This window comes from Protomyces lactucae-debilis (genome assembly GCF_002105105.1).
Source record: "Protomyces lactucae-debilis strain 12-1054 chromosome Unknown BCR37scaffold_25, whole genome shotgun sequence".
NCBI classification, from domain to species: domain Eukaryota; kingdom Fungi; phylum Ascomycota; class Taphrinomycetes; order Taphrinales; family Protomycetaceae; genus Protomyces; species Protomyces lactucae-debilis.
The window spans coordinates 142767-158151 of record NW_024468017.1 but is presented as its reverse complement, the minus strand read 5'-3'; the positions used below and the strand labels follow the sequence as shown (position 1 = coordinate 158151).

The window sequence follows — 15385 nt, the reverse complement described above, 5'->3', positions numbered from 1 at the left end:
ATGCCTTAAACGCCCAAGCTGAAGATATCATTCTTCCATGAATGACGCCTACCCTCCTCGTCCACAATCTCATCTGCATACTCCAACTCGTGCTCGAGCGATGCCTTCGTGTGTACATTGCGCAGTGGACCATGTGTGCCAACAGCCACTTCAAATTGACCACGTCTGCCAGGGTTGGGCTTGTAGCCAGTGGTGATCGCCCTGAACAAGCTGGCAAAGCTGGCTTGACCATTATTGGCGATAAAGGCAGTCTTGACACGGTGCTGCAGCATGCGCAACTGATACTCATACCAAACGAGCTGTTCCTTCATTGAATCGGCAATAGCCGTCTCGATTTGACGCTTGACGAATCCCTTGACGAGAGGCTTGAACAAGCCAATGAGCCAACCGTGGCGTGCACCTGATGTGCTAAAGTCAAACTTGCGAATGTCGACACGCACAGCCTTGACCACAAAGAGAGCGTCACGCGTGACGTCCTCTTCCTCATCCTCGGTAGACATTTGCAAGTCAACCTCAATATCAACGCCTGGTCCATCCATGATGACATCGAACAAGCCAGAGTCGTAGAAGCGGAAGAAGCCAGTCTTCTTGCGAATGTAGAAGCCAGCATCGCGCACAGCCATAGTCAATCCTTCAAGCTTAACAGTCAAGCGTTGTGAATAAGCAGACTCGTACTTGTAGGCGTTGACAGCCTCAAAGACATTCTTGTTCATGATGCGCATGCGGTATGGCAGGAAGCTCTGGTCGTGTGACGCACTCGACTCAAAGACAAGGTTCTCGACCACGAGGTCAATTTCCTCGTTTTGGAATTCAACCCTTGAGATAGGGACATATTGAACAAGCTTCAGTGCCGATGGCATGATAATTTGGAAAAAGTCGCGAATAACGCGAGTCTTGAACACGAAGTTGCCGCGCGAGTTCATGGTCAAGTGCTTGAAGAGTTGACGACCCCTTGAAGTCCAATTGAGCAGCACTTGGTCACTTGTGAAGCCTTCGGCAAGCTTGACCGATTCGCGAATGAGGTCGTTGACATCATCTTTGAAACCAGTCGACTCTGTAAACTCATTGATGCGGTCGAGGAGTTCCTGGCCGTGCTTCTGTGCATCATCTGAAGCAGCATACTTGACATCCTGTACGAGGCGCTTGAAGTATGTCATACAGTCCGACAAGAACTCGTCGGTGTGCTTGTCCTTGCCCATATCCCCCTTGAGCTGCTTGTATGCTTTCTGTATGCCACCAAAGCCAACTCCATTGGAGAAGCGCTCAATCAGGGTGATCGTATTGCGAACAGCAACATCAAGCTCGTTGTTGGTGTCGACATTGGCTGAAGCCTCCAGAGCATCGGGCACTTCATCGACAAAGGTCATTGTGTAGTCCACGTACTTGCGGCCAATTGGAATCAAGCCATCAAGACCATTGGAGTAGTCGGTGTTGTCGCGGAGCGAGACAGCAAGGGCGGTGAAGTGCTTCTGCAAGGCCTGACGCCGCTTGGGTGGGAACTTCTCAGCTAGATACTCGCGAATGTCCTTGGTCGATTCCTTGATCTTCTCGACCGTGGCATCTGTCAACTCTTGTGCGGCATCTAGCGTGTCGTGGATCTGGCCAGCTGCATTGCGGGGAGCGTTTTGTAAAGCGTGCTTGGCTTGAGCACCAACATTGACGGCGACGTCTTCAGCAGTTTCAGCAGCCTTCTTGCCCTTTTCAACGGCAAAGTCGCGAGCTTGCTTGCCTTGTTCAACGGCTTTGTTCTTGAAGTCGACCACATCGTCCTCTGTGATGCCAGTGACCTCGGTCAACTTTTGCTTCGTTGCACGAATCAAATCGTCAATGGCCTTTTGGATATCTTCTTGGTCGATTTCCTCAACACGACGCTTAAGTTCGGCTGCTTTGTCCTTGCCAGCCTCAACAGCTTCGTCTGCATTCTTCTTTACCTTGCGACCAAGGTCATCAGCAGTCTTGGCAGCAGAGTCGAGCTGCTCAGAAGCCTGGTCAGCGAGCTCAGAGCCCTTCTTCTTCGCTTGTTCGGCCTTCTTGCCAGCCTCATCAGCGATCTCGGAGCCCTTCTTTTGTGCCTTATCGGCGAGCTCAGCTCCCTTCTCCTTGGCTTGCTCAGCCTTCTTACTGGCCTCGTCTGCTACCTCAGAGCCCTTCTTTTGTGCCTTATCAGCAAGCTCAGATCCTTTTTGCTTTGCTTGCTCAGCCTTCTTACCAGCCTCATCTGCCACCTCGGATCCCTTCTTTTGTGCCTTGTCAGCAAGCTCAGAACCTTTTTCCTTGGCTTGCTCAGCCTTCTTAACAGCCTCATCAGCGACCTCAGAGCCCTTTTGCTTTGCAGATTCAGCAGCATCACCAGCCTTGGCTTTTGCATCCTTGGCAGTTTCCTTGGTCTTGTCAGCAGCCTTGCTACCATTCTTTTGTGCCTTGCCAGATTGCGATTGATAGTCGTGCAGCAGCTTGCGAGCAGTGCGCTTCATATCTGCTTCAGTGATACCTTCTTGACCTTTTGTCTTGGTGCGAATCTGTGCCATGATGCCAGCAAGTGCATCATCCGTCTCAGTATCCTCCTCGTCAAAGGTGTAATCAGGATCAGGCTTTCCCTTGCCACCTTGTTGCTGTGCCTCCCTCTTGTCGGCAGCCTTGTCGTGAACAATACCAATTTGTTGCAAGTGTGTACCATTGCTTGAGGAAGTAGACTTGTTTGCGTCCTGGGCTTTCGACTTGGCGTCTTTAGCAGTCCTTTCAGTCTTGTCGCTCGCGTCTTTTGCAATATCCTCGGCTTTCGACTTGGCGTCCTTTGCCGTCTTCTTCGCCTTGTCGCCGACATCCTCAGCAACATCGTCAGCCTTGGACTTGGCATCTTTTGCAGTCTTCTTTGCCTTGTCGCCTACGTCTTCAGCGACATCCTCTGCCTTCTTCTTGGCATCCTTGGCGCCTTCTTTGGCTGACTCTGCTGCTTTACCAGCCTTGTCCTGAACATCCTCGGCAACATCTTGTGCCTTGTCCTTGGCGTCTTTGGCGACTTTCTTGCCCTTGTCGGCAACTTCAGCTGCCTTGTCTTGAGCTGCTTTTGTGCCTTGCTGGACCTTGTCGGCAGCATCACTGGCTAGCTCTCCAGCACGCTTTTGGACCTTCTTGCCTCCCTTTTTGGCATTGCGAACGAGGTCTTCAACGGGAGTACCGTTATCGAGTGATTTCTTGATATCCTCACGCTGAATGCCCGTCAGTTCTTCCAATTTGGCAATAGCCTCGTCAGCAAGCTTGAGTGCTGTGTCTGCTGCCTTCTTGGCTTGCTCGGACCCTTCCTTTGCGAGCTTTGTTGCCTTCTCCTTGGCTTGACCAGCAACTTCGATGGCTTGTCCACCGAATTTCTGGCCTTGCTCTTGCATTTGTTGTAGCGTGGCAATCGCTTGTTCAGTGGCAGCGTCGTATGTTTCACGGACTTGTTCCTTGACGTTGTCGACGCGTTCGCGAATCGCTGCTTTGGTGTCGTCCACATCATCCTTGATGGCTCGTCCATCCACATCCACAGCTTCTTCCTCAAGTTGGATGAGGTCTTCCTCTTCAGGAGCAATAGCCGTGGCCGTTGCTTCAACAACATCCGAGAGCAGGTCACGCGCAAGGATGGAGCCGTCGTGAAGGAGTGCTCGGAATTGCGGGTTGCTGTAGAGTACATCGGCCACTGCGCGGGCCTTCATGTGCGCTAAGGAGTGTTAGCTTCTTGAACATAGATTTAGGAAAGGGCCTACCTGTCTTTGCGTCGGCTTTTGCTTGTGTCACGCTCAATCGAGCGGCGAATACATCCCCATCAAACTCAACATCCGCATGGGCCTTTGCGCTCTTCAAGTTCCAAATGATCTCTTGTATCAAGTCACCGTCGTTCTTGTCCTTGAGGAGTTGACCTGTGGCTTTGAGGAAGCCTCGGATATCGTCCATGATCTGGCGCGTTTCCTTGGAGAGGCCGCGTTGCTTTGCATCGAGGACGGGTGAGCGGATATGAGCGGTCAGGTGTTCTTGGAGCTGTTCGTTGGTTGGCATGTAGCCCTGCTTGAGGGCGTTCAGCTGGAAGAGGGTGCGTAGCTTCTTGGAGAGGATGGCGGTGGGTGAGTCATCGTGCTGGAGGAGGGCCTGCGACTCCATGGCTTGCTGCTGATGGGAGTCTTGGCCGAGGATGGTCGATGCCTTAAGAAGAGAGAGCGGGAGTGTGGAGTTGCGATCGATCTTGTGGTCCTGCTGCTGCTGCTGCTGCACTGCCCGCGGGTGTGTTTGGTCCAGCAGCAGTGACGTCAAGCGGAGAGCAAACGACGTCAGATACAAACCACCTCGAGTGCCTGAGTCTGCGGTGTATGGATGCTCAGTGGGGAGGCCGGAGGGGGACTGAGGCATATCCGTGCTGTCAAAGGACTAGGGAAAGTCTGGCACGAGAGATAGCGAGAGCAAGCCGGCCATTGCTGATCAATACCTTTTCTTCATCTGTGTGTTCGCAGTCATCAGTGAGGTCCTGCTGTATCAATGTGAGATTTCATAGCCTTGATCTGCTTGAGGCAGCATATGCAGCCAAGATAGACACAAGGCTAGCCCCCTTTGCAGTCTGGCTGGGTGCGTATTATGGCCACGTAGCCTGTTGCTAAACCCAAATCAGACCAAACTCTCATTCAAGTCTCTCCTCGTATGATGGCTCACTGATTGATCGATCATCCAGCATGCTACGATACCTTGTAGATGTCTAGATGTCTAGATTGAACTGTTAAACGGAGGAGCCTGCTGCTGCTTCCAGGGGTCTTCTCGTCCAATCGCGAATTTATCTTCACGCGACGCGACTCAACAGCAGCTGGCACCACAACGCCATGGAAGTACTGGCCATGTCGGACGATCTAGATGCACTGGAGGCACAGAGAGAGTACATGGAAGAGCGCCAGAAGCACGTCATCCAACACCGGCATAGTAGCCCCAACAGACTTGGCCCTTCCTCTCAGCCTTTCCCTTCTTCGCCGGCTCCTAAAACGAGCGGCAATCCATTCCTGATGGAGGATGACGACGATGAGGTGATGCTCGATGCGCTTCCGCTTGTGGACTTGTCTTTACCTGTTGAACCTACGGAGGAATCACCACGAGAACGCTCACCGGCAATAGAGGTGTTTGACGACAGTCTCCAAGGCACAACCAGTTCAGGCCGTATCGTGCGCTTCAAAAGACGTGTACGCCAAGTGGGCACTACCGTCTTCACCTCAGAAGTAGATGATCAGCACGCCAGCAAGACGCGGCACTTTGGTATCGAGATACATCAACTGCTTGCTGATATTGAAGCAGAAAACAAGAGAGACCGCTCAGCCGCCTCCTTTGATCATGGCGAACTCCCAACAACACAAACAGGCATGTGGGTCGACAAGTACCGTCCACAAAAGTTCACCGAACTGCTTGGAGATGAACGCACGAATCGAGATGTCCTACGCTGGCTCAAGCACTGGGATCATTGTGTCTTTGGTAAAGCAAGCAAAGCCACCACCACTGACCCGCATAAACGCCCAGAGAGACGCATCCTCATGCTGACAGGACCGCCTGGCTTTGGCAAAACGACACTCGCACATATTGCATCGCGTCAAGCAGGCTACAACGTCATTGAAATCAACGCAAGTGATGACCGAACAGGTACCGTGGTGCAAAACAAAATACAGGATGCACTCGAGTCGCAGGCTGTATTTCAATCGCGGCCATCTTGCATTGTGATTGATGAGATTGACGGAGTGAGTGGCGCTGGTGGCGAAACAGGCTTCATCAAGCGTCTTTTGGGAATTGTCCTAGCAGATGAAAAGGCGCTTGCTTCCATGTCTGCCGTTCCTGGACTCAATGGCTTTGCCACAAGGAAGTCAAAAAAGCAAAAATCGAACAAGTCCCTTCTGCGACCCATCATTGTCATTTGCAATGACCTATATGCACCTGCACTCCGAACACTACGACCCTACTGTCAAGTTGTCTACTTCAAAGCATCAGGGCCAGCAAGTCTCGTGGCACGATTACGGACGATATGCCTTCACGAAGGCTTGCAAGCAGATGTGCGTGCTCTCCATGCTTTATGTGAAGTCGCTGAACATGATTTAAGGTCGTGCGTCAATAGCCTGCAATTCGTACGCACACGAAGTCGGCAATTCACACTGGAGAGCGTTTCTCAGACACTTGCTCAGCGCGACATGGCTCGCTCACCACATGCAGTGGTGGAAGCCATCTTCAAACTCCCAGACGCCAAACGTGAACGCAAAAAGGCAGCCGTTGTCAAGACGGAAGTCCAAAGAATTGTTCAGATTGCAGAACTCGTTCAGTCAACCAATGAGTATGGCAAAATCATGGATGGCTTGTTTGCACATTACCCACAAGCACCCTACCACGATAGCCACTTCCAAAAACCACTCAAGGCGCTGTCTTGGCTCGCATTTTATGATTTTTGTGAGCGTGGGGTGTATGAACGGCAACACGGTGAATTGATGGCCTATATGCCTTGGGCTGCCTCTGCTATGCATCACCTTTTTGCCACGCACGAGTCACCGCGTACGCTGGAAAGATCAAAGCAGGCTTGGCAAGCACGAGAAAAGACATCAGCCAACGAGGACCTGTTTAAGACTTGGATTGCTGTATGCCAGCCGTCCATCAGACAATGCCAGAATGCACTCATCATGAAGAGTGAGCTGCTCTCCTATGCTGTGCGCATCATTGGCAGTTCTCGCATCAATCCAGTCAATGCTCATTTGGTGGTCAAACCAGCTGAACGCAAACAGCTTGCCAAGATCGTCGATGCAATGCTTCTCTTGGGTCTGGATTACAAGCAGTACCGCAATGACGATGGAAGCTACATTTACCGACTCGAGCCAGCCTTGACGGAGCTACTGAATTATGAAGACACCACGGGGACTGTAGTGCTCAAGGGAGAGGCATTATTGCCGAGTCGGTATGCAGTGCGTCAAGTAATTGCACAAGAACTTGCTGCTGAACGGATCAGACGACAGCAGGAAGCATTACTTGAAGCAGATGAAGCACTCGACCGTCTTGGTATGGGTAAGTCTCGAGCACGACGTGCTGCATTGAAGCGTGAGGCAGAGGCAGCAGCGGCTGCGGAAAAAAAGAAACGGTCTTTGCCGGTGGAAGGCGCACTGCCGGCACAAGTCGTTAAGAAGGACTTTTTCGGACGTGTCGTGCAGGCCACCAGATCAGACGCTGCAAGTCTTGGCAATGCACAAGAGAAGCGAGCAGGTGAACAGGAAAAGCCCAAGGCGACGGTGTATATCAAGTTCAGCGACGGATTCAGCGATGCAGTGCGAAACGCAATCAGTATCAAAGAGCTGCTCAAGGGGCCATAACCATGCGCATAGTGTCGAAGGAAAGAAGTCGCTTGCTTCACATTGACTTCTTGAATGTGTCGTCATCAGAGTCAGTGAAGTCGCTTGGTTCAGACTCGTCACCGTTGACAACGGCAAAGGAAGAGGCGCGCGACAAAAGATGTTCTTGTGTCGCCGGCGTGTCAAACTCTAAAGATTGCTCCACCTCTTGCGTGAAGCCCTGCCTGTGTCTTGCTGCTTGTTGAGATGCCTGTTCGTCAAAGTCCAGGAGAGTCGTCTGACTCTCGCCACCATGGCCTGCGTGACGCCAAGAATCGACATTCATACTGTCGCGCTCAAGAGACGCGCCGCCTGGACGAGAGAGCTCATGCTGCTCAGCGCGCTGTCCACTCTCGCGCATCCAGTGCTGGTGTCGCACTTCCACCTCATTCTGAAATTCTTGCAACGCGTCCTGGATACGCTCGCGATGAATGTAAAGCGTGACGGCAATAGCGCCAACAAGAAGAAGACTAGTAGAAGCAGTGAGCGCAACAAGCGCAACGCTAGGAGCCATTTGAAAGCAAAATTAGACCAGAACAAAGAGCAAGAGGCAGCAATATCTTGCTGTATTTACTAAGCGTTAAGTGTAGTGCACGGTGACAGCTGCCAAGTTGCATGCGCCACTTTGCGCCTCAGCCGGCGTGTGCCGAATTGATGCCGGCTCCGCTCTCCGGGGACAGGCGCAACTGCTGGATCTCTTCCTCTGTCTCTATCCTTGTATTGCCTAGTCATCCGTTCCTGTATCCCAGTGGAATCATGTCAGACAAACTCTGGTCACCAGGCCCCGAGGTGGTAGCCAATGCCAACATCACACACTTCATCAAGCAAATCAACAAAGACCGCGGTCTAAGTCTGAGGACTTACGAGGACCTGCACAAGTACTCTATCACGAAAGATGTGTTTTGGTTCGACCTCTTCAAGTTTCTGAAGATCATCCATTCATCACCTCCGACGTCTGTTCTCGAGAATGGCCAGAGTCTAGCGGATGCGCCCTTGTATCCTCCTCCAGTGTTCTTTCCGGGGTGCAGGCTCAATTATGCGGAAAACATCATTGAGGGCCATGACGACCAAAGTCTCGCCATCATCACAGCCCTTGAAGGCGCAAAGCAAATCAAGCGCTACACTTTCGGTCAGGTGCGCGAGATTGTGCACAGTTATGCAGATGCATTGCGCGCATCGGGTGTCGTCAAGGGCGACCGCGTTGCTGGTATTCTCTGTAACTCTATCCACTCAGCTTGCATCCTTCTTGCAACCACTTCTATTGGTGCAGTGTATTCATCTACTGCAACTGATATGGGCACTTCGGGTATTCTAGACCGATTGAAGCAGATTCGGCCCAAGGTTATTCTGATGGACAATGCTGCGCACTACAACGGCAAGATCTTCAATCTGGCTAGCAAGGCGAATGAGGTCCTATCCGTTATCGATGGCGACCAGCTGTCCCGATTCGTGGTTGTTCCAAACATCGCCGACATCTCTTGTGACCTGGGCCACAAAAAGACTGTCGCCTTGACTCAATGGATTAAGGAGGCGAAGCGTACCCCAGTTCTCAAGTACGAGCAGTGTGCATTCACTGATCCAGTATTCAGCATGTACTCATCTGGTACGACAGGTCCACCAAAATGCATTCAGCATTCTGTCGGCGGTGTTGTGCTTTCTATGAAGAAGGAAGCCGTACTCCAACTCGACCTGCACCCAGGTGACGTTTACTACCAATTCACAACCACAAATTGGATGATGTACCAGGTGCTCATTACAGCCCTTTCTACCGGCGCCACTATTTTGTGTCTTGACGGCTCGCCCATGGTCGACATCCCCAAGGTTCTTACATTCATGGATGAAATTGGTGTAACACTCTACGGAACATCCCCTCGATGGCTTGCAGAGGTTCGTAATTTGGGCATTGTCCCCAAGGATGTCGCTCCATTCAAGAGACTACGACAAGTCACATCGACTGGATCTGCACTGGTCACTGAGCTTTACTATCACTTCTACAAGGCTTGGCCCGCTAGAGTTCAGCTGTCTTCTATCAGTGGCGGCACAGACTTGCTCTCCTGCATTATTGCAGCAGTACCCATTCTGCCAATTTATGCTGGAGAATTACAGTCGCCTTGCCTTGGTATTGCAGCAGCCAGCTTCGATGACGAAGGCAAGCCTTTGCCTATCGAGCATCCAGGAGAGCTCGTCATTACGCGTGGTTTCCCCTCGCAGCCAATCTACTTTTTGAGTGACCCAGACGGCAAGAAGTATGAAAATGCATACTACACGCATTTCCCAGGAATCTGGCGACACGGCGATTTCGTACAATTCAAGGAGACTGGCGGTGCCATCTTGCTGAGTCGCTCAGACGGTGTGCTCAATCCGAGTGGTGTTCGATTTGGGTCTGCTGAAATCTATGGCATCACCGACAAGTTCCCGGAAATTGCAGAGGCCTTGTGTATTGGGCAGCGACGCCCTACAGATGTGGACGAAAGTGTCTTGCTCTTCCTGCAAATGAAGGACCCACGCAGCTTCTCCCAGGATCTTGTTCAGCGCATCAAGAAGGAGATTGCAAAGGAGCTGAGTCCGAGGCATGTGCCTCGATACGTCTTCATGGTGAAGGATATTCCCATGACCATCAATGGGAAGAAGGTGGAGATTGTCGTTAAGCAAATTGTCTCGGGCCAGACGCCCAAAGTCAGCGCAACGGTCGCCAATCCGGAGTGCCTGGAGGAGTACAAACAATACGCGCGCATTGAAGAAGTCGTCCGCCAAGCCAAGTTGTAGTGAGCCAATGTAGATCAAGCCAGTTACTCGCATTTCATTGATTGCCGCGCACGCTCTGGATGCAATGCATGTAGTAGTCTTCCAACAGCTTCTTCTCTTGCTCCATCTTTTCATTGTCGTGCTGCACCTCCTGGATGCGATCGAGCAGGGCATTGAGTCCTTCCTGCATGCTCAAAATCGCCTCTGTCTTCATCTCTTCTACCGTAGGCTCAGACATCTACAGACTCCTTGCAGGCCGTTGTTCTAAATAAGCTCTTTGTGTGGTCGTTTGGCCGGTTTGACGTAACTTGGCGCACGACGCATTCAAGTCAAACCCTTCTACCAGAACATAAAGATCCACAAGACGCGCCCATGTCTGGCATATCCAGAAATGGGGCTGGTCTGCGAAGGTCACGCAAGGCACCCATCACGCAGGAAGAGGTCTTTACGTATGCGTTGCGCACAACCTGTATGGCGCATCATCAGCGCACGCGATCGCGTTGGCAAGTCTCGAAACAACGGCCTGATGCTGCTGTAGAAGCTAGAAAGGCCAGTCGGACGTCTCTGTCAATTGCAGATATACTTGGAGGGGCATCGAAGGATAAAAAGACGCTCAAATTCCCAAAGGAGCTCGTCAAGTTGTTGGATGTGGCTCTGAAAAAGGTGTGGATGAGGCAGGATCCAGAGTATGAAGATGTCCTGATACGCGGTACATTCGGCTTCTTCTACTCTTACTACACAACAGAAGCCTTTCAAAAGCAACTCAGGGACAATCGGCGCATCGAGGATTTGATCCTCATGTTCTTCAGCAAAGCAACGCAAGAGCTGCAGAAGCGCATGTCGGATGAAGAAGCCAAGAATTTGGTCAATATCCATGTTGCCAAGTTCATCCGTCTGATTACACAAGTCATTCGGTCGAATCATCTCGAACGCAAAGACTCGGAGATCGTGTTGAGACTCAATGGGTACGAGCAAAAGTTGCTGCAAAACAATGACTACATCAGCCTAGTTTCTGAGCCGCCTTCTGCACCAGCAACACCTGTTCCTTGGCTTCTCAATGAGATGGTGGCAGTGCACAAGCTAGGAGCTGCTTTCCGGAAAAGCAGCAATGCCCTTGATTTGCTCATCGACCAGCAACGGTCCATGTGCACCGATCTTGCTCTGTTGCGCGACCTCAAAACACAAGTTGAGCATATCAATATGCAGAGCAATAAGGAGTTTGACAGTGAAGAGGCATTCAACAATTGGAAGCAGAGTGAGATTAAGGAACTCACTCAGGCAATTCTCAAGCTGACAAGTGGCAACACGACATTGGCGAAAGTATCGGATGGTCGTATGCCTGGATCACCTTCACGGAGTCGTGCTAGCTCATTCACCTCTGAAGACTTGTCGAAGCGTATGTCGCAGGTGTCATTGCAAGAAGAAGAACCGCATCCTTACTTCTTCATCCCACCTGATCCTTTCAACCATTATCGAGAGTTGCTCTCTGTGCTGCTTGAGGATGATTTGGCAGAAGCCGCGAGTCGCGTCCAAGCTGGTGATGACGATGCGCGATTCGATTTGTTGAGTAAGTTGTCCTTGGAGGTGCTCCAAGACTGCCGAGTGCGCTGGCGCATCAGCCCAGGCGGTCATGCTGCCATCTATCTCGATGTTTGCAAGAGTCTCTTTGTCGCTGGCCGACTGGACATAGAATTGCTGGATGAGATTTTGGTTGAGATGCGCAGCGAATCACCAACGACATGGACTCGATCAGAAAGAGAGAGCTATAAACGGTCTATGCTCTCTCTCAATGACCACCTGATCCGCGAGCTCTACTCGCAGCTCGAGAAGGCATTCTTCAAGAATGTGGATACCAAGGCGCTTTACATTCTACAAGAGCACATTTACACCGATCTTCTCTTTCAAGAAGCAGCCCCCGAGACGGCCCATCTTTTCGACGAGATGGAGGACGGTCTTCGCAATGTAGCCGTCGACGCTTATCGCTCTCAGCTGGCCAAGATTCGCAAAGGCACAGAAATTGAGGTCTTGCATGTCGTCAAGCTCGCTGTTGCACTCGTCAAAGACTTGTCAAGGTTGCAACGTAAGTATCAGCAGCCCATCCTCGATATCATCGATCTTCCGGGCATCTATCAGTCTGTTGCACTTCCGCTATTTCTTGGCGACTTCAAAGGGCTGGTAGAGGAGTGTTACCGCTGTGCCAAATCGCAAGACCGTCAATTGGCAATGGAAGACATGTTTGAGCTGTATCGCGCGACATATCAGGTGATTGACTTTGTCGGCCTTGACAAGTCTCCGATCGATCTTGATCAGTACTTCAGGCCATATGTACTGCAATGGCTACAGGGTGCGCACAAATCCATCACTGAACTTGTACCGGCTGCAATTGCAAAAGACGAGTTTACGGTCGACACTGAGTCCAATGATGAGGGTGTTCGATCACATTCCATCATCATGCTCTTCCGCTCGTTCAACCAGCATCTGACGTTCCTGAAGGACCTTGAATGGCCTGAAGAGTACTGGCACGCCAAATTCATCACGGCACTGTCGAAATCCTTTAGTGATGCAATCAGAGAATACTGCATCAGCGTGGAGCGTCTATTTTGGATTGATGTCAACCAAGCACCTACACAAGCTGCAACGCCAACGGTCGAGGCAGCCACGCTTCAGCAGAGGCTTATGGCCAAGGCGCGTGAAGCCATGACAACCAAGGTGCTCGAGCCATTCCATATCTCATCAGCAGCCTGTGTCAAGCTCAACAATATTGAATGGGCCAAGCTGCAGCTTGATAAGATGGAACGCAGTATCGACACAGAAGCGCTGGCTGCTACCATTGAGAAATATGAAGGTCCAGTGGTTGCTTGGAAGCCAGGTCAACGCACTATTTTTACCATCAAAGTCATGGCTGCCGAGGGCCTCAAAGCATGCGACACGAACGGCTTCAGTGACCCGTATGTCGTTTTGAGTGGACAAAAGGGTAATCGTATTGGCAAGACGCGCGTGGTTCCTGCAACATTGAGCCCGCGGTGGGATGAGTCGTTTGATGTGCCAACTACAGAACCTCTCTGGGTGTGCTGTACAGTCTGGGATCAAGATCCATCCGGTGACCATGACATCTGCGGGCGTTGCTATTTCAAGCTCGATCCACGCTTCTTTGAGGATTTTCAACCGAAAGAGTTCCATGTCAATCTTGATACGCAGGGCGTGCTTCATCTGAAAGTGACTATGGAAGGCGATTGTGATGATTCTGCCTTTTACTTTGGCAGAGCATTCAGATCTCTGAGTCGTGCAGAGAGCGACATGACTCGATCGATTGTGGACAAGATGACTCCTTTCATTGATGCCTCCTTGTCACCCAATGCACTCAAAAATCTACTCTCGAGGCCCCTCAATATTGACAACACGCTCGACTCTGCCTATAGTCTGCTGAACAAAGCAGGCTTCAATGCATCTCGATCGATTTCTGTCAAGCGCGAGTCATTGACGAATGCGGATATGGAAGGACCTATTGAGCCGCTGATGGCCTATTTGGACAACAACTTTCGTGTCTTGGACGAGAGTTTGAGTCGGCCAGCATTCTTACTCGTCATGACGAAGCTCTGGAACTTTACTCTGACGACTATTGAAGATCTGATTGTGCCTCCATTGCACTCAACGAGCATCAAGGCAAAGAAACCGTTGTCAGAGCGCGAACTGGATGTGGTGTACAAGTGGCTTGGCTTTCTCAAGGAAACGTTCCATGGCGATGGCGGTGGTTTATCTGAAGAAGAGCTACAAACGCCGCTCTATCACGAGATATTGTCGCTGCGCTTCTTCTACTTTGACCCCGTTGAGGAGCTGATTGAGGCTTGCGAACGCACTATACAGCACACCCGCCAAAAGCAAGAGGCATTGTTGGAACGCAAGCGCACGCAATATGCTGCTTCGACTGGAGGCAACAAGGCTTCCTTGATGGAGCGACAGCGTACGCGTGCAGCAGCAAGTGAGTATCGCAACTTGGGCACCATTCGCAAGAAACGCGAAGAAAAGATTCGCGAGCGGCGCGAGTTGAGCAATGCAGAGGATGTCATTCTTCGCGTGCTCAAGCTTCGAAGTATGGGCAGTACGGTGATGAGTCAAGTTGCGCCTGTGGATCGTCAAGCTACATTGGCCAAGGACTTTGTCAAGCGGCGGATCAAGGAGAAGCAGGAGGCAAGCAGGTTAGCGGAACAGCAAGGAATTGTACGACCGGCCTTGAATGGGTCGCGCAAGAGCTCACAACAAAGTACGCGAGGTTGAAAGCGGTGATGGCGATGTGATGTCAATAATGATGTATTGCATGAGTTATTCTTTACTCTGTTCGTGCTTTGTTTCCCGCGAGCTCCTTCTCAAGGCCGTTGTATGGGTATGTTCTCCTTTCGGCTGGCAACTCGAAGAACATGATTTTGCCAAAGCCGACGACGCCCATGAAGCACGCGAGCCATACGCCGAGGTGGAAGAAGGCGGTGCGCGGTTTGACATGTGTGTGCACATCAGGCCCAAACACAGTAAGTACATCATCAAGCTCGTGGAGCTGACTAGGTTAGCAGCCAATCTATCATTCGTGCACTTACCGGCTCGTTAAAGTTTCTGCGGTCTTGCTGGTTGTCCCACTTGACCGTCTCGCTGCGTGTCTGCCGGTTGATGGCCGGGATGTTGGTCGGGTAGTCGCCAATGTTGGCTTGTGGATCGGATGCCATTGTGCTCTGTAGGCGCATCTGGCTACGTGATGTTGCTGCTTGAAGGTTCTTGAGAACAGAACTCCGCATGATCGAAGCGCGCTGCATGGCTGCTTGTGCTGGCTGTCGTAGTCAGTCCTTGGGTCTTTGTCTGTCGTCGAGCAAGTCAGTCAATCCTTTGATTCCGGCAAGATTTCGCCAACTCGCCGGGATGTGTACAGTATTGTGTACCGGGCTGGTTCTTAGACTTGCCGCTATCAAAGGAATAGGACTCTGGCACAACCCTCAGACGTGGACTTTGTAGCTCAGCTTGAACAGCGCAACCATTGGGACACTGTATTACTTTGGCAGTGACCTTTTATACACGCTGTTCGAAGCACTTTCGAGCACACTATAAGCTCAAATCAAGGAGGAAAGCAACGTTGACCAAACTGCCACTGCCACCATTGAATTCGGATGTACTCTTTGACCTGACCGTAGGCTGGCTTGCGCAGGTCGGCCGACCCATTGAACGGGAATCGGAAGGAAAGACAGAAATTGCTATGAAGGAAAGACTGCCCTTGTAAGCGAGAAATGTTGCAA

General features: G+C 51.3%; 6 protein-coding genes across 6 annotated transcripts; 3 read left to right on the top strand and 3 right to left on the bottom strand.

Moving 5' to 3' along the window:
* Window positions 1-5: 5 nt before the first annotated feature.
* Window positions 6-4137, bottom strand: BCR37DRAFT_395478 (uncharacterized protein; the record flags this gene model as incomplete). The annotated part of the gene is made up of 2 exons (XM_040871629.1): window positions 6-3700; window positions 3747-4137. 2 exons carry the CDS (start codon window positions 4135-4137, stop codon window positions 6-8), a joined length of 4086 nt encoding a protein of 1361 aa, XP_040722449.1.
* A 1235-nt stretch (window positions 4138-5372) lies between these two features.
* On the top strand, window positions 5373-7007 carry BCR37DRAFT_335718 (P-loop containing nucleoside triphosphate hydrolase protein; the record flags this gene model as incomplete). The annotated part of the gene is made up of 1 exon (XM_040867198.1): window positions 5373-7007. A coding segment is annotated over one exon (1635 nt), but the record flags the coding sequence as incomplete, so codon positions are not given.
* A 376-nt stretch (window positions 7008-7383) lies between these two features.
* BCR37DRAFT_395476 (uncharacterized protein) lies at window positions 7384-7878 on the bottom strand (the record flags this gene model as incomplete). The annotated part of the gene is made up of 1 exon (XM_040871628.1): window positions 7384-7878. One exon carries the CDS (start codon window positions 7876-7878, stop codon window positions 7384-7386), a length of 495 nt encoding a protein of 164 aa, XP_040722447.1.
* Window positions 7879-8120: 242 nt separating this feature from the next.
* BCR37DRAFT_389616 (acetoacetate-CoA ligase) lies at window positions 8121-10130 on the top strand (the record flags this gene model as incomplete). Its single annotated transcript, XM_040870756.1, has 1 exon — window positions 8121-10130. The coding sequence occupies one exon, from the start codon at window positions 8121-8123 to the stop codon at window positions 10128-10130; it is 2010 nt and encodes a 669-aa protein (XP_040722446.1).
* Window positions 10131-10306: 176 nt separating this feature from the next.
* BCR37DRAFT_172537 (uncharacterized protein) lies at window positions 10307-14618 on the top strand. The gene has a single exon (XM_040866271.1). It carries the CDS (start codon window positions 10482-10484, stop codon window positions 14382-14384), a length of 3903 nt encoding a protein of 1300 aa, XP_040722445.1. The 5' UTR covers window positions 10307-10481; the 3' UTR covers window positions 14385-14618.
* On the bottom strand, window positions 14375-14991 carry BCR37DRAFT_383955 (uncharacterized protein). The gene is made up of 2 exons (XM_040870134.1): window positions 14699-14991; window positions 14375-14658 (listed from the first exon to the last, which is right to left on the bottom strand). Exons 1-2 carry the CDS (start codon window positions 14909-14911, stop codon window positions 14437-14439), a joined length of 435 nt encoding a protein of 144 aa, XP_040722444.1. The 5' UTR covers window positions 14912-14991; the 3' UTR covers window positions 14375-14436.
* Window positions 14992-15385: the final 394 nt, after the last annotated feature.